The 22,620-nt window shown below is 42.5% G+C and overlaps 1 protein-coding gene and 2 long non-coding RNA genes across 5 annotated transcripts in view; 1 reads left to right on the top strand and 2 right to left on the bottom strand.

The window, feature by feature from the left end:
- Positions 1 to 22,620, top strand: part of Iqgap2 (IQ motif containing GTPase activating protein 2) — a 265,104-nt gene that overhangs the window by 200,208 nt on the left and 42,276 nt on the right. For 2 of the 3 annotated variants that reach the window (XM_011244681.3, NM_027711.1), the window contains exons 14-21: positions 2,282 to 2,372; positions 7,052 to 7,219; positions 9,021 to 9,163; positions 9,750 to 9,920; positions 16,676 to 16,759; positions 18,317 to 18,388; positions 19,019 to 19,088; positions 20,636 to 20,844. In XM_011244681.3, the coding sequence (XP_011242983.1) occupies positions 2,282 to 2,372; positions 7,052 to 7,219; positions 9,021 to 9,163; positions 9,750 to 9,920; positions 16,676 to 16,759; positions 18,317 to 18,388; positions 19,019 to 19,088; positions 20,636 to 20,844 (1,008 nt within the window). Of the gene's footprint in view, positions 1 to 2,281; positions 2,373 to 7,051; positions 7,220 to 9,020; positions 9,164 to 9,749; positions 9,921 to 16,675; positions 16,760 to 18,316; positions 18,389 to 19,018; positions 19,089 to 20,492; positions 20,533 to 20,635; positions 20,845 to 22,620 lie in introns of those variants that run through there. The other variant, XM_011244682.1, reaches the window with a different exon arrangement.
- Gm48745 lies at positions 2,846 to 6,999 on the bottom strand. The gene is made up of 3 exons (XR_003950699.1): positions 6,238 to 6,999; positions 5,838 to 6,155; positions 2,846 to 3,446 (listed from the first exon to the last, which is right to left on the bottom strand). It is a non-coding gene; the product is annotated as a predicted gene, 48745 (long non-coding RNA).
- Positions 11,836 to 19,936, bottom strand: Gm33074. The gene is made up of 2 exons (XR_382776.3): positions 19,382 to 19,936; positions 11,836 to 12,289 (listed from the first exon to the last, which is right to left on the bottom strand). It is a non-coding gene; the product is annotated as a predicted gene, 33074 (long non-coding RNA).

The raw sequence follows: 22,620 nt of genomic DNA, 5'->3' as shown, positions 1-22,620 counted from the left end.
TGGTGTCATTCCTCCAATGCTGTCCACACCTGGTTTTTTGAGACAAGGTTTCTCATTGGTCTGGAATTTGCCAGTGATCTCCAGGGATCCTCCTGTCTCTACCTCCCCAGGGTTGGAATTAGAATGGCATACTACCAATACTGGCTTTCCTTCCTTCCTTCCTTCCTTCCTTCCTTCCTTCCTTCCTTCCTTCCTCTCTCTCTTCCTCTCTCTCTCTCTCTCTCTCTCTCTCTCTCTCTCTCTCTCTCTCTCTCTCTCTCTCTCTCTCCTCTGTCTCCCTCCCTCCCTTCCTCTCTCCCTCTCTTTCTTTCTTCCTTTCTTCCTTCCTTCCTTTCTATTTTTTTTTCTAATGGGCCTCACAGATTCAAACTCAGTCCTTGGGCATCCAGCTGAGCCATCTCCACAGCTTCCCCTAGGTGTCTTGATTCCAGGTTTAGAGCCCAGCACTTATCCCTCCATATAAATGAGCGCTCACAGCTTGAAAACGGCATTCCAGGGGCTAGAGAGATGGCTCAGCAGCTGAGAGTGCACACTGCTCTTAAGGAAGACTTGAGTTCAGTTGCCAGCATTCACATCAGGGAGCTCACAGCTGCCTATAACCAGCTCCAGGATCAAGACACCCTCTCTGGATTCGAAGGGCACTTGCAGCCTTGTGCACACACAGACAGACACATGCACAAATAATTAGAATAAGGTAAATCTTTTAAAATGTGGACTTCTAAATCTTTCCTGAACGTATTTAATGTCTGCTCATAAAATTGACTTGAAGTCCCATTTAATATCTGCCAGCACTGTGCTTGTAGCAAGATCTTCAGAATTCGCCCAAATGTATGACACTAAAACGAATTCTGTGCATTTTCACTGCTGCCATCACCTCTTTCTTAAGCCATTGTTAACTACTTAGATTCTTTATCCTGCATATTAACCCTTAGTTATGGTCTCATTGCTGTGAAGAGACATCATGACCAAGACAACTCTTATACATACAGGTCAACAGTTAACTAGGGCTGGCTTACAGGTTCAGAGGTTCTGCTCATTATCGTCATGGCAGGAAGCATGGCAGCATGCTGGAGGAACCAAGAGTGCTACATCTTGATTTAAAGGCAGCCAAGAGGAGACTCATCCCACACTTAGGCTGAACTTGAGTATAGGAGACCTCAAAGCCCACCCCCATGGTGACACACTTCCTCCAACAAGGCCAAACTTTCTCCAACAAGGCCATACCTCCTAATAGTACCATTGGGTCACACATTCAAACACATGAGTCTACAGGGGGCCAAACCTTTTCAAACCACTATACCCTTCTTGCTTACTTCTCAACCATGTGCCAGAGCTAATATCACCGTGAACAGCACTGTGTGTTCTGATTGCTTCTGGCTTCTCCAAGAGATCCTTAGCTCCCTCAGACCACTTACCATACCTTTGTTTCTGTTTTGTCTGGGTGTCTGACAAACATTGGGTATCACTGTTTCCCTCAAGTTTAAAGCATCCCCTGACACACTGGGGCAGCGTGGCACTTAGTTTTCCAACCACGGCGCTGGAATGCTTAACTGCATAGCCATGGATGGCTTTTTAGCAGAGGTGGCATTTGAGTTATAGGATATGGCAGGAGCCAGCTAGGTCAGAGAGCTATAGCCTGAAGGAGGTCCTAGAACAGGGACTGAGAAGCTAAAGAGCCATGTAAGGTCCCCGTCACTAGTCCTAGATCTATGGTCCTGAGAAGAGAGCCTGTGTTTCTTTCTAAGGTTAAACAGAGGAGGGATGTAGTGAGACGTCCATTTTTAAATGAGCAGGGGTTCTCTAAACTAGAGATCGACTATGATGCAGACCAAATTGGAAGCAGTGAGTCTGCATAGGACAGCAGCACAGCTGTCCATGAACAGCAGTGGTCCTCAGCCTTCCTAGCACTGTGACGCTTTCATACAGTTCCTCATGTTGTGGTGACCCCCCCCCACCAGCCATAACATTATTTTGTATCTACTTTATAACTGTAATTTTGCTACTGTTATGAATCATCATGTGAATACCTGCCATGCAGAATATCTGCTATGCACACGCAACCCCAGTGGGGTCATGACCCACAGGTTGAGACCCACTGAGCTAGGGGATGGTCTGGCTGAGCATCTGTGGCCTGCCTGCTACCAGCTAGTGCTGCATGGTGGAGCTACCTAGTGCTTGCTGAATAAGAAGTAGGAGGTGATGATAAAATGACTCCTGAAGAGCAGTGTTAATCCAGTTCCATCAGGATTCACCATTCTCTGATTCTGTGCCACTGTTCCAGGATCCTAAGAATGTTTCTAAAGTTCTCTGGCTGGATGAGATACAGCAAGCCATCAATGAGGCCAACGTGGATGAGAACAGAGCAAAGCAATGTAAGTCCTCACCTCTCACCTTTTGCTTGTCAAACCTGCCTGGCTTTTTTTTTTTTTTAAACGTGGGTACAAACCTGAAGTCATTCACTGGAATTTCTGGAGAAATCTGAATGCTTTTCTGTTTCCAGTCTCAGATGCATATCTAAACCAACATGTCACTAGCTAGTTGCCCTGTTCCCAGTAACCAGGTGTTATCGCCAACGAAATCTGACAGTGTTGCCAAAAAAAAAAAAAAAATCTAGACAGCAAAAATGTTTTACAGACTGAAATTTTATGTTTAAGTTGAATCCTTCCCCCACCCCCATGTGTTTATAAAAAAAATAAAGAGATATAAGATATGTTCTATGGGGATGTGGTGAGGTATGGAAGAGGAGGTGCCTCAGCGGGCCCATGCCAAGACATCCCATCCCCCTGAGGGACCAGCCACATGACACTATAGTATAGAATAGAGTTTATTCAGGGCATGGGGAGGGGAGTTAAGAAAGTAGTAGAGGCAGAGAAAGGCAGAGAGAGGGAGAGAGTAGAGAAGTAGAGGCCAACCATGATCACGTGGAGAGAGGTGGAAGGGAATGGAAGAGAGGGGGAACAAGACCAGGAGAGAAGCAAGAGATCAAGAGAGAGAGGAGGGGGCAAGCATCCCCTTTTATGGTGGGTCAGGCCTACCTGGCTGTTGCTAGGTAACTGTGGGATGGAGTTTAGTCTGAATGTTAGCACCCACCCCCATTTATCCATAGAAAACTGTTTGTTCACAATAAATGTCTATTTGAATTTTTTATGCTTTCCATTGTTAGAAGTTTTTCTCAGAATCAGACCAGAAGGCGGGGAGTGGAGGGTGGGTGAGGGGGAGGAAGCAGGCAGTGGAAAGTGCAGGGTCAGACTCTCACAGGGACTGGTATCAGCTCTTAATCACCAAGGGCAGATGGGGGTGGTAGCACCTGATAGCTGACTCTGAAATAGTCTCAATCAGAGACTGATGGAGTTGGCCAGTTAGTTGTTCATGATCTTTTATCTTTGAAGCTGACTGGTGGCTATGAAATCCTCTCTTGAGCTGTATAGATGGAAGATCTCTAAGTCCTATAAAAAGAAAGTAAGCCAGTGAAATGGTTTGGTGGGTAAAGGTGCTTACTGACTGCTAAGTGTGATAACCTGGTTTGATTCCTGGAACCCACATGGTAAAAAGCACACTCCCATAAGTTGTCTTCCATTCTCCATGTGTGTGCATGAACACACACACAAATAAATAAATATATGTAAGAAAAAAAACCTTAAGAGAAAAATCAAACTTAAATCATGAAAATAGTTCTGGCTCCCAAAGTCCCATATTGTTGACAAATGTACAGCCTCTGTGAATGAAGGATGGGCCAAATCTCTTTGAGACAGGATTTCATTTCACTGCCAGAAAATAGTACTGTTAACCTGATTCTCAGAAGGACCCATAGGTCATTGGGGATGGGCGGTACATGAAAGACATTAGTAGATTTTTTTTTAAAGTGATGCTGGCTCTGAATGAACCCCAATCCCAGCAGATCCAAAATGTCACCATTTCTGCCCAGAGTGAGGGCTTTTGAAAGTCAGGTGATTGGTTGGGTCTCCCTCTCAGGGGATCCAGTGAACCTGCCTAATACAACCTATAGTTGGTTGCCCCATTCTGGAATGCCATAAGCAAGATCCCCACATAGTAATTCAAAGGATCAAAATTTGTGTTGTGTTTTATACCTCTATTATCAAAGAAGAATCTGAGATGGCTTCTAAGTTGATACAGTACCAGCCTCCCTAACACAAAATTGAATGAGACTCCCAAAAAGTATAAATTAGACACCTGGCATGATTAGACTCCATGCCATCCTATCAGGTCACAGAGTGCTGTGGGAACAGCTTAGTCTTCCTCCCCAGATGTGGAGGATCTGTAAGGAACATCTGGACTTTATTTCCTTAGCCTGGGGGGGAAAAAGTGTTATTTTTTTCTGACCTGGGCTTTTATGCCCTTAGGAACTTTGAAGTTGCTCCTAAGACTCTAGTACTTAAGGGGAAAAATACATTCAAGAGAGGTGTGAGAGAGTTGTTGATTTGCATATACACTACAGATCGCCATGGTCTGCCAAGGCACTTGAAAGAAATGAGATTGTAATGTAGACCCTCCACCTGCAGTGCCCCCTTCCTAGAGACCCAATCAACCTAAAGGTTATGTTATCCCTTGTTTCCCTTTCATGGAGCCTGTGAATGTTGGGTCTGTTTTTCACATGGAGACTCCTCGTCCCTTGACTTTAGGAAAATTAGAAGTTTCTTGGTTCGTGTGGTTTTGTTGCTCTCCCCTGTTCATCAGAACTCCTTTGTGCTCTCTGAGTCCTACCCCATGCTACAAGAGTTGTGATCCGTCCTATAATATGTAATGATAAGATAGGATTTTGTTTTTTATAGTGAAAGCTATCTATAGTCAGACATTAAAATAAGAGCATTCTGATTTCAATGGCAATTGTCTTACTTTAAAAAGTCTTCCTCCTTTGCATGAAAACCAACTCTCATTGTAGATCTGAATCAACCTAGATTGTTTAACAAAGGGCCATACCTGTCACCAAGGGCCAGACTGAGAAAGGAGAGGGGCTAAGGGCCTAAGTGGTTGTTTTCACTGGAGTATCTACCCCCAACATTTGAGTCCTTAGGGCAGTATTTTTCAACCTTTCTCCCTGAACCACTGTGCCCCAAGGAGTAGATAATTTCCCCTTAACCTTTCCTCATCCTGACATTACAATACCACAGACATGTTGTATGTCTGTTTGTCTATCGTATGTCGACCCATGTTGCTGTGTTGGGTGTCTATCTTCCTATGAGTACATCACTTAAAGAGAGCCCACTGGTGTGTGGCTTAAGATGTAAAGCAAACTCTGTTTTTTGGGTTTTAGTTTTTTGTTCTTAGGGTTTTGGGATTTTTGTTTGTTTTGGGTTTGGTTTGGTTTAGTTTGGTTTTTTGGTCTCCTAAGAGGTTTATAGGAGATTTTAACATTTTTCAACAGAAATGTATTTGACTTTTGGAAGGTCAGTTTTTCTAACGTCTTCTACGATCTCTGACTTAACCACAAGCCCCAGAGAAAACACTAAAGTCATCGGAATGGATGTTATGCATCCCTGGGCATTGGAACTGCTCTGATGTCCTCCCTGGGAACCTCTGGGACAGACACCGGAGCCAACCTGTCCTTCCCATAGACAGAATTCTAAAGGCCTTGATTGTTTCTAGCAGGAGCCACAAATTCCACAGTTTGGCTGTCACACTGGCATGTAGGTGTGAGCAGGAAGTGACGCCAAATACCTGAGGACTTGCTAAAGCAAATCAACCCAGTATCCTGCTCCAAATGAACCCAGAAGACTGCGCCAAAGTATCACTTAGTTTGCTCAGTACAACTCAACAAGCATTGAGCACCTATTGTGTACCACAGACTATGAGTAAAATGAGGGTCAATAGGGCCTCACCTGATGGTTGGGACTTTTCAGAGGAGGGTTTTAGATCTTCACAGGAAACAGTTCCAACCGGTACTGGAAATACACCAGTGTGCCGAGTCTTTGCCCATCCATATTCAGTTGCAGGAAACAGTTCTGTAATTTGCACCTATAGCATACGTATGATATAGGTACATACATCTTTAAAGGAAAAACAGCTTAGCATGTTAATTCAATGCAATCATCCCGTGTAGTTCATCTTTGAGGAAGTCTGTGTCACTTGCTTGTTCCTCCTACTCCCCTGAGACCACAGACTTCTCAGGTGGCAGCTCTTCATCCTGCACAGCGTTTCTAGGAAAGAGGAAGTGACAGCTGAGGTTTCAGCACTGTTCACTTCCTCAGCACAAGAGCAAAGGCTCGCTGCTGTCAGTACCTGTCATGCAGTAGCCAGCAGCGTCTGCTGGAGAAGTTCCCTGATCCTGTTTGGGAGCATCCCTGGACTCACAGGACTTTCACTCCAAGCTGGCAACAAAAGTCAACATGGGTTTCTTATGCCTTCAGCTGCATCTGTGTGTAGTATTACCCGTAATATTAAGCGTGTATAAACATAATTTGATGGCAACCATATATTCAATTCTAGTTTTATTCTGACCAAAAGCAACTTAAGGGAAGGCAGACTTTATTTGGCTACTATACCTAGGTCACAATTTATCACTGACAAAGGGCAGGGCAGGAACCTGGAAGCTGGGACCATGAATGAACTCTGCTTGCTGGCTTGCTTTCTAGCTGTGTAGTGAGATTTCTTACACAGCCCAGAACTACCAACCTAAGGATGGTGCCAACCACAATGTGCCATGTCTTCCTGCATCAACTAATAATCAAGACAGTTTTCCCAGAGAGGCCCACAGACCAGTGTGAACTTCACAGTTCTTCAATCAGGGTTTCCCTGCCATGCACGCTCAACAAATTATATCCCAGCAAGCCCCACCCACTTAGCATACCTACACAAGCCTAACCAGAGAATGTCATGTTCCAATTCTGACATTCCATAGAACCTTCTTCTCACATCCCAAACTGATAGGTGAATTAGTAGTGATTGGCCCGGTGTTCATGGTCAGACTGTCAGAAGGAGAAAAGATTTAATAGCAAAATACCAATGCATTCCTAGAAGGTTGACTTCCGTAGTTATAGACCTTGCGTAAGTACAAGTAATGACTAATGGAAGCTTTGCTTTTCTCATCACTCAGGGGTTACACTGGTCGTTGACGTGAATGAGTGTTTGGATAGAAAACAATCAGATCACATCTTGACTGCACTCAAGTCTTCTCCTAGCAATATCCATAACATACTCCCAGAATGTGCCAACAAGTACTATGATACCCTTGTGAAGGCGAAAGAGTCAAAGACTGACAATGGTGAGCCTCCCCACCCCGTGACTTAGCACGGGTGTGTCGCTTCAAATACTGTGGTTTCTATAGCATTGTGGTTTCTTACATTTTGAAACAATTACTTCCTTCATGTCAATATTTCTGAAATGTTTAGCATCTATGGCAAAGGAACTGTTTTTTTAGGTTCTTTTTTAAAGCTGCAATTATCTCAGCAATAATGCATTAGATGTCACATCATAGAACTAAGAAAATATAAGTAGGTCTTTATACTAATAATTGCCATCATTTTACCATTTTGAGACAAATGATATGTAACTATACAATATAATGTAACTATACAATAGCTAGGAAACACGAATATGTAAGTAAAATGTGACAGATTCTGTATACTGTGATACTAGCAGCCACCAAAGGGATAAAGAAGACACATGCTACGACATGGATGACCGTGAAAAGAGTAGAGGAGACAGATAAAGACAGTACGGCCTGACAAGATGACTCAGTGGTACAAGTCTGATGACCTAAATGCTATGCTTAGAACCCATGGTAGGAGGAAGAAATGGACTTCAAAGAGTTGTCCACTGCTTTCCGTGCATACGTCATGGTATGCATGTGCTGGCACACACACATGCACATACTCACACTCACACTCACACACACATACATACATACACACACACACACACACTTAATTCAAAACAAAAGACCAACAGCTGTACAACTGCCCATTAAAAGAGAAAGCTGTCACTTTTTTGTACACTGACAAACTGAACACTTGAGTATTTAAAACCAAAAAGCATGAGCACACACTTATATGACTTGGTTGTTCCATTCAGTTATTTGGATGTACTGAAACATTTTATGAAAACTGTCACTCAAACTTTGATTTACCTGGAAAGATGGTGAGTCTGGTGGTCACTTAGCCAAAGTTGACTTAGTTTAGTCAGAACTTTTCAGTGGCTAGGGTAGGTCTTAGGTCTCTAGTTTGGGTCAGAAATAAAGGCTAATGAACAAAAATAAGGATAACTAAAAATACTATAATGTGTGGCCTATAGATTCGTGAGGAAGAAACATTCTTTTCCACCAATGTAAGCCACGACTGCCACAGACTTTTATAGCCTGTCCCCACCTACCCAAGCCATGTCCTTTCAGCCATTTTTTTTTTCTCTTTTTGTGTGGATACAGAGAGCATCCTGAGTCAAATCAGGAACTGTCTTCTCCACTTCCAGTGGCCTTCATGTTGCTGCACGGCTTTTATTTTGTCATTTGAATAAACTTGTCCCCAGAAGTGATTCATCTCTGCCTTAAATGTAGGTCATGGTCCTTGTAAATCCGTTCTCATCAGAGAACATTCTGGATGGCTTTATTAGCAAATACGATTCTGCTCATTGATCTCCCCTATCTGCTTGGGAGGAGTCAGCATTACTGGTAACATGCATCACATATATGCTTTTGATTCAAGCTTTCCCTATGAAAGAATTGGAGTCCAGAGTCAGTGTTAGATTTTTCTCTCTCCCCCACTTGGGGGTGGGGGTAGAAAGGAGTTGCCATTGAATACTCCAAATTCTTTCATTTTACTATGTCACGTCTAGTGACTGTAACATAGAGCAACTGAACACTTAGTTAAAAATGGTTTTGCTAGATTATTGTATATACTGGAACCTCTCTCTAGTTTGCCAGACTTGACTTACCAATACTAGCTATCTCCTCCCACTCCCCATCCCTTTCTAAGCAGAGTCCTCGTAAACTAGTGTATTGCTGAGCTTGTTGATAGGAAAGCCGAAGAACTCTGCTCCTCTCTGGACATTAACAGACTCTTCTTCCTTAGAGTCCAGTGAAGGTTCATGGGTCACACTCAACGTGCAAGAGAAATATAACTACTATTACAACACGGATTCCAAAGAAGGCTCTTGGGTTCCACCCGAATTATGCTTGTCTAAAGAATCATGGCTCACGGGAGAGGAAATTGAGGTAAGAGTCGGAATTTGGTTGAAAACTATACTGTGTCACAAGGCATGGGATAGCTGGTCTGGTCTTCGTCGTGGAAGTGATGGGAGAGACTAATCAACTTGAATAGTGTGTAGGAATAAACCTCTTGAACTGGATTTGAATGTGCTGGCTTGCTAAATAAAAACAGTTCCATGTCCTGGCACAGCCAAACCAAAAAGAACAAGGGGAAGACACTAGGACTTCATGGGTACTAGCACTTACCCCCTCCATTCCCCACTCCTGTGCCCCAAGAGCCTGAGAGAGTTGGAGGCAAGGCCCATTCTTATAGTAGTGAGCCTTGACCGTTGTACAGTTTGTGATTCAGGTCGGCATCACATGAGATCGTTCCCTACCTTTGTATACCACTGCCATCAAGATCAGAGGATTCAAAACTCTTAGAAAAAATGCTAAGCCAGCTCCGCCCTTGGCTGCTGTTAAATCTGTCTATAAGCCAGGCCTGAAAGAGCTGTCCCTTTCATTTCCTAAAAGCCATCGTTTCCAGAAGCTATTCTCTATGCTCCTTTCACCCGATGTGTGGAGAGTAACCTTAAGATGTCTCTCTCGCCAGGACATTGTGGAGGAGGTCACATCAGATTACATCCGGGAGAAGCTGTGGTCTGCTTCAGAAGACTTGCTTGTCCGCTTCGAGGCCACAACCTTGGGACCTGCCCTTAGGGAGGAATTTGAAGCTAGGAAAGCATTCTTATATGAACAAACAGAGAGCGTGGTCAAAATCCAGGTACGGGAATCGCCTACCACAGTTACGGAAAGTTGTCCTGTTGTTGGAAAATACTTGCTTGGAAGACAGCACCATCAACTACCAGCATTCTGATAGTGCCAGTGAGGGCTCCTCCCTGCCCTTTTTTTTTTTTTTTTTTTTTTGGAAACCTTTAAAATGGGGACTGCCTTAGTAATGATGTGTTTTAACTGTGGCCCCCAGAAGAGTATTAGGGCTTGCGCAGATCTACCTGCCGTCAGTATGGTTGGAACGGAATGGATACCTCAGATCGGGGTTGAAATTGTGCTTCTCCAAACAGCAGCTTCTCCACATGTCCATCTACTGCTGAACTTGGGATTTTAAGAGTTAGCGGATGGTCATTAATGTCTAGCTTCTTCTAGCCTGAGCCAACGGAAGAACAGCTGAGCTGGCGCACATTTAACCTCTCCAGGGGGTGGTCTTTGTGTAATGGACACTCTTTGTTTAGACCTAGGAGAAAAATCATCAGCACCCACTCTTTAAAGACTGTGAGAGAGACAACAACAAAAATGCATGAGCTGAGCTTTCCCACAGGAAGGGAAAGAACTCAGCAGAGTTAGATGTCTCTTCTGTGTTCGTGCTTTACCCTCGACCAGCCAGGATGCTAGCTTCCCCAGGTCTATGTGTGTGTCATTTTCTCCAGAGGCTAACACAAGCACGTCAATGATTGGCGGAGCTTGAAGGCCTTTGCTTTAGCTGGTATCTATCTGAAGTTTCCCAAACTGAAGGTGTTTTGGTAGTAGAGTTTCTCTTTCATAGCTATTGATGAACTTCTGTGCCTTGCCTTTATGTTATTTGGGATGGAGGATAACTTAGTGTTCTTGTATCTTTCATATATGTTGGAGTACTTTATTTGCTCAAAATGTCAGCAGGACTTAAATGGCTTTTTTTTTAAAAGAAATCTCTGTTGTAGACCTTACACTTAGCTTTTTCTATGTGAGCCAATGAGTTTCTAATGCAAAATCTTTCTAGCTTATCTGTTGAAAACATAGCCTAAAAATAGAATCATCTAAACCCCTAAAAGCTAACTCTAATTAGGTACAAAATCCAAAATATCAACCAATGTGATACAATTTGGACCAGCCCTGAGCTCTCCAGTCTTGATACAATGTTGCAATTGGGACTCTGCCTGAAGAGCTCACCCTTAGAGATTGATTGTCCTTTGTAGTGGAACCCAATGCGGAAGTTACCAGAGTGCTGTTTTAGGACTGAAATGATCAGGTGGGGCCTTGCTCCTCTACCTCAGCCGTAGTTTAGGATTGTCACTAAACTCAAAACTCCTCCATCTTGCCTTCTTTCCTTCCATCTGACGAATTTCCAACATCAATCCCATGATGTCTAACAGTGAGGTAATTACACTGATGCAGCCCAGAAGTGAATCCACTGACCCATAAAACCAAATGACCAGGAGGCAGAAAGCATCATGTTAACCTAATTTCTCAGCAAAGTTGCTAATAGATGTCTCATTAAAGAAATACTGGAAGGTTTCCACCTAGACAAAACAATTTACACTTTCTAGACAGGTGACTGACCCAGACATATAGTCTTAAAATTTTTGAAGGAGAATACAGAACCAAATCTTCTTGGCCCATGCCAGCCAGATCCAAGCTGTATTTGGAGTTCATCAGAAGGTGTCCAATCAACACCTTTGGAGGGAAGCCACTGTTCCCAGTGATGGCAGTTGGACCCACTGCCTTGTGTATGCTAGGCAACTACTCTACACTACGCCCCCAATAAATCACCCAGTCTTAGAACAATTAGAAGTCTCTAACAGAATTGTTTAGGGCTGAGTGTATGGCTCAGTGGTAGAGTGTTTACTAGCATTCCTGAAGTTCTGGGTCCGGTTCCCAACACCAAAAAAAAAAAAAAAAAAAAAAAAAAAGTAAGCCAGAAAAAATCATCATAAGCAAAGGAAATTTTATTTACATCAACTATATAGAAAATGAATATAATTTATAAAATGTAAGTGAAGTAAACATTGATATTTTTCAAGAAAAATTTATATTGTAATTCCCAAGGAATTTAATAATGAAGCAATGTGTGTGCGGCAGGGTGGGGCAAATGGATCAGTAACAACCATGGCAAGTAAAGGAAACTGTGACATCATCAAGTGTAAATGATTGAAAGTTCAGAGTGAAAGATAGACATTGACAAGTATTCAAACAGGCCTGAAGTTGGGAGGACATTTCGTCATGTAAAAATCCTGATGCCTGGCAGGACTGTGAGGCTTGAACTGCATAGTTCCCACTGAAGACATCCCCTGGTGTGCAGCTCTCAAGTGCTCAGTGTTTGGTCCCTGATGAGGTGGGAGACGTGACTCAGAGGGCACATGGTGGGGATCGCTGCTGTTTCTGTGGGAAGAGATAAAAAGAAAGAAAAATTATCCAACAGGACAAACATATAACTACAGTGGAAAGCTTTTCCCCTGACTAATGAAAACTGGGTTACATCTCTTAGGAAAGGCTGAGTGGGCTGGAGAGATAGCTTATCAGTTAAGAGCACTACTGCTCTTCCAGAGGACTCTGGTTGGATCCAGCATCCATGTCATATGGTTCACATCTGTCTATAACTATAGCTCCAGGAGACCCAACACCTTGTTTAGGCCTCTACAGATATTCGTACAGATGTGACACGCACAGAAGTAAAGCATAAATTTAAATCTCGGCCCTAGGAGTTACTTACTGAACTTTAAGGGAGGAAGGCCACAAGCATTCAAGCCAAAAGAAGAAATGGCTTGTGTGAAGCAACTTCAGAGCCTGAGGGATGCAAAGTAGGGGAGTCCCCTTAAGGGCATCCCTGGTGCTGACCTAATACACTTAGCCTTGTGCGTTTGCCAGACATTAGAAAGACGGGAAGGAATTGTTCAGTTTCCTAGCCCCCCTGTACAACAATGGCATTAGCATCATGATTAGAGTTTGGGGTACCCGTTATCAAGCGGGGCAGCTGGTTCAGCACCTCTGGTTTTCTGGAGATTAACATTGAAGATATATAAAGAAGAGGAGTAGTCACCAGTATTTCAACATCACACAGTAAATATATTTATAGCACCAGAAAACAGAATAAGGTGGCTACTGTAACTTTTCCTGCAAGTTCCCATAGCAGCTAAGAAAACAGTTTTACTATATAAAAAGCTGTTTCTAACTGGCTTTATGATTTAAACTTTTGTCTCCTTTTACATCATAACAGCTTCTTTGCTCCACTGTTAGACCCATGCTTGTTTATTGGAAGATCTTGCAGTTTATGAGCGTGGACAGAGGCAGACATACTGGATAGAAAACTTCAAAGCTGAGAGAGAGAAATGGAGAATTTTGACAAATTAAATCTAAAGCATATATAGCTTAAGGGTCCATAGTTTGCCAAAGAATGATACTCCAGACTCAAAATAGTTGGTAAACACAAAGAGTATTTTATTCTACAAAAGTCCAGCATGTTGGGGTCTCCCAATTACCAAAATAGACACAACCAAGTGAGCTCTCAGGCTGACTTAAAGCACATTTGGGGATTCTGGGGTAGGTGACCTTTGTCTTACTCCCATCTCTAGGGACATTAAATTACCAGGGTGTGGGGGCTGGAAACTGTTGCTGGGGAGGTCTGGAAACTGCTGCTGACCCATTGTCCTTGCCTCAGACCAGGTGGTGGGCAGCTTCTGAAGGCAGGACTTACCTGGACTTGCCTCATTCTTGGAAACAAGGATTTAGGCCTCATCTCCTGAACTAATCTGAAGCCTGTTGTGGAGTCAGCTTAGCCTTCTCGATAGTATTTCTGCTCCCGTAAAGATAAAATATCCACTAACTCAGTCACCTTTGTGTAGAAGGTAGCAATGAATATTTCTAACAGAAAGATTCTGAGGAGGTCTAGTGTGTGTATGTGTGTGTGTATTACATATACATTATATATATATTTTTTTTTCACATAATTGTACCTGCAAGACCCACCAAACGTATGAACTGTTGAGAGTTTTCTTGGCTTTTGACAGCCACACTCTTGTGGAGTCCCAGTGATTGGCGCAGTTGGAAACACTTCCCTGTCTCCATCACGTTGATGATCCATTTTTGTGAATACTTGCTGATGACATCCGACAGCAGTTTCTCCTCTCATCTCAGAAATGCCACCCTGCCGCAGTCCCATGGCAGCATTTCTAAATGGTCACGTGATTAAGAATCCTTTAGCTGTGGCTGTTTACATCTTTACTGCTCACAGTGTGAGCCACGTTCCAGCATGCTCATTGCACAAAGCATCAGAGCTACAGAACCCCAAGCCTCCGTGGTCCTGTTGAATCCCAACCTGCCTGTGCCAATAAATTCCTCAGGTCCTGTCTTCTTACACAGAAACTCATCTTTACCAACCAATATTATGAAGTCATTTGAAAATTTCTAAACCCATTTTTCAATATTTTTAACAATTGTGTTAAACTCTTAAGTTTGTTTGGTTTTATTTCTTTAAATTTTGGTTTGATTTGCTTTGGTGTGTTTATGTTTGGAGGGTCTTTTTTTTTTTCTTCTTCTTTTTTTTCTTTAACTTCATTTGTATGAGTCTTTGGCCAGGTTATACTATGCACCATGTGCTTGCTGGTGCCCCTGCAGGCCAGAAGAAAAGGCATCAGATCCCCTGTAACTAGAATTATTAATGGTTATTAAGCCACCAAGTGGGTGCTGGGAACCAAATCTGGGTCCTCTGGAAGAGCAGCCAGTACTCTTATCTCCTGAATCATCTCTCTAGCATGGATTTTTTTTTAAGTGTTGATTTAAAAAAAATGTTTTTTTTTGGGGGGGGTCTTTTGAGTTTGACATCTTTATAATGATGTATTTTAAAATATCCCAAAATATAGTATATAATTTGAAGTCTTTTATTTCTTTTTTAGTTGACCCCTGTGAATTTAAGACTTAGATAATGTGAATAACATCTTTAATATATTTTTATTTTTGACATACAGAAAAACATTCAACCTTGTAACTAGTCAATTGATTCCCTTGTGCAATAACTACTTTTAGTTTTTTGAGACAAGGTTTCTCTGTGTAGCCCTAGCTGTCCTGGAACATACTCTGTAGACCGTGATGGCTTCAAACTCATAGATCCACCTGCCTCTGCCTTCTGAGTGTTAGGATTAAAAGCATGTGCCACCACCACCTGAAATAAATAACTATTTTTTATATTTCTCATTTTTTTAAACAAAAAAGAACCCTCTTGAATCTGGGCATAGTGCCACATACCTGCAATCTGAGGGCTTGGGAGACTAAGAATTGTGAATACAGGGCTAGCTAAGTCACATAATTTGTTTATCTTGTCCTTAAACAAATAAAAGGTCATTAACTCTGATAAAAATAAGTTCATCTGACCTTAATAATATGAAAATGGGCCACCAAGATGGCTCAGTGGGTAAAGAGGCTTGTTGCTAGGACCCGTCTGGTAGAAGGAGAAAACTGACTCCTACAAGTTATGTACACACACACACACACACACACACACACACTAACAGCTATATAAATATACAAATAGTAATATGAAAAATTATAAAATTTTAGGGACTTTAAAATTACTTGGGTTTGACTTCCATTACTGGGGAAATAGAATACATATTTTTCCTGTTTCTTATGTATAAAGGTTGTTTTCTGTAAAAAATAAAATAAAAAAAAATGGTGGCAGCCTAATGCCTCTCTGTAGGGAGATTGCTAAGTTATAGTCAGTCTATACTTTCTAAGGCAGCTGAGTTACCAGAGGTTTTATCTATACAGAAGCAGAATACTATATGCCTTACATTTAATTTGTCAGAATTCTTTCTCTTTGTTTTGTTTTGTTTTTTCGAGACAGGGTTTCTCTGTGTAGCCCTGGCTGTCCTGGAACTCACTGTGTAGACTAGGCTGGCCTCGAACTCAGAAATCTACCTGCCTCTGCCTCCCAAGTGCTGGGATTAAAGGTGTGCGCTACCACCACCTGGAATTCTTTCTCTTTAAGCCTTGTCTGAGTCTGTTAGTATAAATACTTCATGTATGTGATAACTAGAGACTTTCGTGTAACTTAGAGGAGGAGGCAAACCCTGGGATATTACTGGGTCTCTTCTTATCAAAAGGAAGAAAATGATATATTCATCATATACACTTTGTATTTTAATGCATAATGATATGCATATGGGTAGATATGTTGTACATATTTAGAAATGTGCATGGTTAAAAAATTAATAGCTCATTCTGGAGAGAAACTAGTTGAAATAGTGACAGATACATAGATAAGTCTAATTTTATGTGGAAACATATGAAATGATAAATGGTCAATTATAGATACATCATATAATATCTTTGTAGAATGTAATATAAATACAGTAATCTCTAAAGATTCGGAGTCACAACTGAGTGAAGTGCCTTCCTAGAGTAGCTATAGGGCACTTGGTACTGTAAAGATGATTATATATCAATCACTGCTTTCAAGCATTTTATATGGTGGCCAAATAGTACTGTTAATAGAATCCAGTTAATACTATAAGAAGGGTTCCTTTTAGTGTTTGCTTTTGTCATGCAGAGTCTTGGTAAAATTAAGCTCTCAAGTAGAAAACTGGGTGCTAACCTGGCCATTGGGTTCCATTTCTGCCTGTTCCCACTCTGGTCCTGTTTCATGCATAAGCTGGTGACCTCTGCCCCAGTCAAGTGTCCCAACCCGGTGCCTCCTGAGACGTGTTCTGTGCTTGTAGCTTCCAAAGCTTACCTGTCAGTCATCAGTCACTCTTAACCTACTCTTTCTCTCAGGCTTTCTGGAAGGGGTTCAAACAACGCCAGGAATATCTGCACAGACAACAGGTGTTTGCTGGTAACGTTGATTCTGTTGTGAAGGTAAATATTGCTTTCCACCATATCGAATGCTTGGCTTACACATTCCCTTGTACTTTGTCCTGGGTCTAGAAGGCAAAGCTGTTAACCAGAGATGTGTGAGCCTTACAAGTTAGTCCTGGGACTGGAACATCTACAAGTTGATATACCACTAGGATGGTCTCATATCTCACGTCCTTTATGTAGTTATAAGAATCAAATGTGAAAGTATTTCTGTATCCAGCTCTTTGTCTGGAAAATTCTAATTGATTTTTAAAGCTAGGATTCTGTCTCTTCTCTACCCAGTCTGGTCTCATGTTCCTCTGATTGCATTTGCTAATAATACTTAGAATATTCAAGCATACCAGCAGAAAAGTTTAGGTGTTAGGCAGATGCAAAGCCTGTGACCGGTGAATGAATAGCTCTGAACTACAGAAGGAAAAGGTACTGTGGAAGCTACTCTTAGTTAAAAGCAAAGGGACTGAACAAAAAAAAAAAGAAGAAAAGAAAGAAGAAGAAGAAGAAGAAGAAGAAGAAGAAGAAGAAGAAGAAGAAGAAGAAGAAGAAGAAAGAAAGAAAGAAAGAAAGAAAGAAAGAAAGAAAGAAAGAAAGAAAGAAAGAAAGAAAGAAAGAAAGAAAGAAAGAAAGAAAGAAAGAAAAGAGAAAGAACTTGTAAACAACTTGTAAATCTAGATGATAGTAAGGGCTACACAGAAATTGTAATGGGTAAGTTGGCAGGTATTTGAAATTGTGAGGACAGAGAATGACAGGGCTAGACCCACTGAGTCTTCTCTCATTCCTTCAAGGCACAGTGTCCTGTGTCCACTGCAGAATATTTCCATTTCCTCAGAAAATGGTTAGGAACACATCCCACTGAGACTGCCTGAGTGCTTTTCTATGGCAACCTAAAGGGTGGCGCTGGGGATGGAGCTGGCTCAGACAATACAGGCACTTGCTGCCAAGCTTTACCGTTTGAGTTTGATTCCCAGGACTCAGTTGGTAGAAGAAGAGAGCAGACTGTCCCTCAGGCTGTCCTCCAACCCATACACGTGTCCCATGGCATACATGCGTGTGCACACATGCAATACACAAATGAATACATGCAGCTTTAAAAAACTAAGGCATATTGGCTGCACTTAAGGGATGATGAAAGAAGCCCTGGATTTAGTTTAATTTGGTTTACTGACTCACTATAGCTCAGAAGACTGCCTTACTTTTGTGACTTTCACTTATTGGGTTGAAAACTAAACTATTTAGCCCAGGCCAGGATTTTCCTATTAAGGCAGTGAGGTTAATGGTCGTGTATAATGGGTTTTGAAGTCCTTGAAAGAAAACAACCAAATAAGTGAGAAATGAAGGGGAGGCTTTGATATCTATTTATTGCTTGGTAAGCTGTTAGTCCTTGGTTTTCCTTTGATAACAGGGTCTTGTATGTAGCCCAGGCTGGCCTTTGTCTCCTGGGTGCTGGACTCACAGGCAATGCAAGGCTGTTCAGCAGATAATAGTCTTAGGAAGGCAATGTGGGCTATCTTGAGGATTGTGTGCTGGCCGTCATAGTTTCTCTGGTCTACTGTATTTCAGATTCAGTCCTGGTTCCGAATGGTGACAGCAAGGAAGAGTTATCTTTCACGACTGCGGTATTTTGAAGATCATGTAAGACACGTGCATATGGTTTTTTTCATTTGGGCTAAGAATGAGCTAAATCAATAGTTATTGGATGCTGGTATTGAATAATTTGACTAAAAAAATGCCAGTGATGACCTAGGAATAAACAGACCTCAGAACTCAGTGTGACAATAATTGGGAGCTTGCCTATTAACTCAGAAGTCACACAGAGTCAGGAATAGAGAGGACATGGTGAGAGGGAAAGCCTGGGCTAGTAATGCCAAAGAGAGAAGATTCGAGTCATGACTCTCCTAACATGGGTTGTAAGAGTTCTGGCTGCGAGCTGATATTTAAATCAAAATCCATAAGAAAAATGTCAGAATCTTCAAAGAATAAAACTGTCACCATAGACTGGGTCCTTTAGGTTCTGGGCTTCCTTTCCCATGTCAGGTTTCTTTATTTACAGTCCTTCTATATAGTCCTGCTTATATTTGTAGCTAATCTATTTACTCCTTAAAAATATATGGGAAAATAGATGCTAAATGTGCTACATCTAAATATCAGTGATTTTTAATAGTGTCTACTTTTAGATCGTTTAAATTCTTAAATTCTTAATTTCTAAAATAGTGGAGCAAATGGGACTCTGAGAGATCATGACCCCTGTCAATGTTTTTGCAGAAAAATGAAATTGTGAAAATACAATCCCTGTTACGGGCAAGCAAAGCCAGAGACGACTACAAAGCACTAGGTAAGCGGGCACCTTGGGAAAGAGCCTGGGTACCCTTCCTACCCAGTACGGATGCTTCTCTCCAGCCGATGGACTGCAGAGGCTGTCCCAAAAACCCAGAACAAACGCCGTGTCTGACAGATTTATCAAGACAACACAGACAAGAAGATACGGCTACATTTTAAAAGTTCAGTTTATTACCAGTCCCGACACCCCCCTCTCTTTTGAACGATTAAAAGTTTATGTAGGAAATTTTGAAAATACTAATCAAAAGTCACCAAACAAGCTGCCCGTGGAATGTGCACACCTATTACCTCAGAGTGGGGGAAAAGTGGAGGTGAGAAGATCAAGAGTTGAAGGCTATCCTCAGCTGGAGTCTCAAGATAAAATAACAAAACGAAACCCAGTCTCATCTCATAACGATGGTAACTGCTGACAAGATCCAGTGTCATCTCTCTAGCACAGATCCTCAAAAGTAGAATGGAAAGATAGATGACTTCTGTGGTCCATGCTGCGTTCCTGGTATGTCAGTAGGTGTTGGCCAAACTGACCGGATCAAGCTGTAACCGGAAGGAAGAATGCCAGGGCCCTTGAAGAGGCATACTGTCCGATAGGTCACAGAAGCTAGACAGCACTCTGCCAATGACTGCTTCTAACTGGTCACCCCCCAGGGTTAGTTTCTACAGTTGATTCAAAGCTGATCTCATGACTCACGTGAAAGTGTCACAGTGTCAAAGAATGAAAACAGAAGCTTTTAGAATGTCCGCACAAGAATTCTCTCAAGACTGAGGCTGGGCTGGGCATGGTGGCGCATGCCTTTGCACTCAGGAGGCAGAGGAAGGAGGATTTCTGAGTTCGAGGCCAGCCTGGTCTACAAAGTGAGTTCCAGGACAGCCAGGGCTACACAGAGAAACCCTGTCTCAAAAAACCAAAAAAAAAAAAAAAAAAAAGACTGAGGCTGGCTTCTGGGTTCTCAGCAGCTCCCATTGGTCTGTGCTTAAAAGGACAATAACCAAATTTCAATTTCTAAGATCTTTGCCCTTCTGTCAAGTAGAGCATTCCCCCAGTCACCCTTGGGATGATTCCTGCTTGGCTCTTAGAGGCCCCTCTTCTTTGTCTTTCCTTGTTGGTTTTTGCCTAATTCTGGCTCCTTCCCAGAGATCCTTTGTGCTGAGAGAAACTGCTTCCTGCTCCTGGCAGCCAGAATTTTAATCTATCTGGTTCAGCCACCAGGTCTTAGAGCCAAGGTCTGCTGGTTAACTTTCTTTCCTCATCAATAAGACGTAGATAGTACTGTCTGTTCAGTGTCTGAGCCTGGTGACAGTCGGGGGAGGGCTGGCTAGTGAGAATTAGATAAATAGAACACAGTGGGGCCCAGGCATTATCAGTTTTGTGCATTTGTTTATGTGGCTTTGCTTATCTGGCTCTCACTGATGGAGAATGAGCCACACCACAGACTGCATATGTTGGTTGGCGTATTTTTGTAGTAATATTTTAATTGCAGAGCCAGCTGCTTATCCTGCTCATGATAATCCTGAATTGAAATATGCCTGCTCTTCTCCCCACAGTTGGCTCCGAAAACCCACCATTAACAGTAATCCGAAAGTTCGTGTACCTGTTGGACCAGAGTGACTTGGATTTCCAGGAGGAGCTGGAGGTAGCCAGGCTACGAGAAGAAGTAGTGACGAAGATCAGGGCCAATCAGCAGCTGGAGAAGGACTTGAACCTAATGGACATCAAGATTGGACTGCTGGTGAAGAACAGGATTACGCTGGAGGTCAGAGAGCAGTGAGCCCCTCCCTCAGCTCCCAGGAGAGAAGTGTGTGTGTGTGTGTGTGTGTGTGTGTGTGTGTGTGTGTGTGTGTGTGTGTGTGTGTGTGTGTATGTGTGTGTGTGCTCAGGAGGACTGGTTCAGGAAAGCGCTTTGGGAATTTTGCGTATATTGCCCAAGGTTTATCATTTTTTGTTATAAGTTACTCATTTTCATGCCCCTTGCCTATGACGTATTTGTAAATCTTTTTAACCACGCTGACAAGATTGGCATCCTTCAAGGTGGTACAGGTTCTGAAATGAAACTCTCATATGATAAAACCTATGCCCATACATACCTTTATAATAAAGCCAAGGCCTTTGTGTTAAGTATTTCACCGTTCTAATACGAAATATTAGGTATGAAATACATATGAAATGTACTAATAGGAAAGTACATCAGCCTGATGACAGCAGGCAGCACAGCAAGGCTGCCAGGGACTCGGGTCTTTTCCCAGAATCACTATTGACTGAGATAAGAAGGCTACAGATGATCCTGATACATTGAAGGGTGGAGCAGTCAGAGCCTCGTGTCCAAGTCCCTGCAAAATGCAGGACAAGTGTGGTCTGCTCCCAATGCACACAGCAGCTGCAACAATCCTAGACAATTTTGTGTATGGAAAAATACATTGTGCATATATGCAGAACACCTCGATTCCAGGCTCCAGTACTTACAAACACACCTATATGAATGAGCAGAAAGCCATTCAAAATTTCTACCTTCAAGATCATTCAATCATCCTACAAGAGCAGAACCTCTGTCATCCACCAGAAACCACAATGAATTAGTCAAGGAATTAGTAACTTTTCTTTCTGCTTTTGAAAATTTAGTTTTGGGGACAGGTTCCTCTTGGCTCACAGTTTGCGGGTACAGTCCATCGAGGCCATGACAGCTGCCGGGTGGGGCTGAGGCAGCAGGAGTGTGTGGCAGCTGCTCACTGCCTCCACATGCCGGAAGCAGAGAGGGGGAACGTGGGTGCTGGTCCGCTGGCCCCATTTTCTATTTTATTTCCTTTGAGGCCCCAGCCTCTGGGCTGGTGCCATCACACTGAAGATGGATCTTCCCTCCTTGTCTACATCTCCCTGCAAACACCCTCATTGACATGCCAGAGGAGTCCCCCTAGGCTGCCCCGAAGATTAACTACTTCAACCATGAATTCAGCCTGACGTCTATACTATGTAACCACTAAAAGGTGTCCTGGAAGACTAGGGACAAGGCGATGGCTTACAGTAGAACAGCAGAAAAGACACTACCTGAATAATATGACTTCTATCAGCAAAGGGAACTTTGTGAAGAAATTCAGGAAAAGAAAACTTTGACATGCTCCCTGAACAACAAGAACAAAATTAACGTTGAGCGTCTGTGCTTCTTAGCCATGTGTGTATCTTACATCTTATGCAGGAAGTGCCAGCTCTAGTCCTTTTTGTGCATTTCAGTTCTGAGTCTTTCTAGTTTTTGGTTGCAAGAGCATCTAAGCCGGGCGGTGGTGGCACACGCCTTTAATCCCAGCACTCGGGAGGCAGAGGCAGGTGGATTTCTGAGTTCCAGGCCAGCCAGGGATACACAGAGAAACCCTGTCTTGAAAAGAAAAGAAAAAGGAAAGGAAAAAGAAAAAGAAGAAGAAAGAAAAGGAAAAAGAAAAAGAGCATGTTTCTCTAATCTGCAGGCATTTTCTCTCATCCTGGAAAGTCATGAAACTTTTTAGCTTTGATGATGGCTGATTTTGTTGTTCCTTTTGTAACT

The sequence above is a fragment of the Mus musculus genome, chromosome 13, assembly GCF_000001635.26.
Source record: "Mus musculus strain C57BL/6J chromosome 13, GRCm38.p6 C57BL/6J".
Taxonomy (NCBI): Eukaryota; Metazoa; Chordata; class Mammalia; order Rodentia; family Muridae; genus Mus; species Mus musculus.
This window is presented reverse-complemented; position numbering and strand designations above follow the sequence as displayed.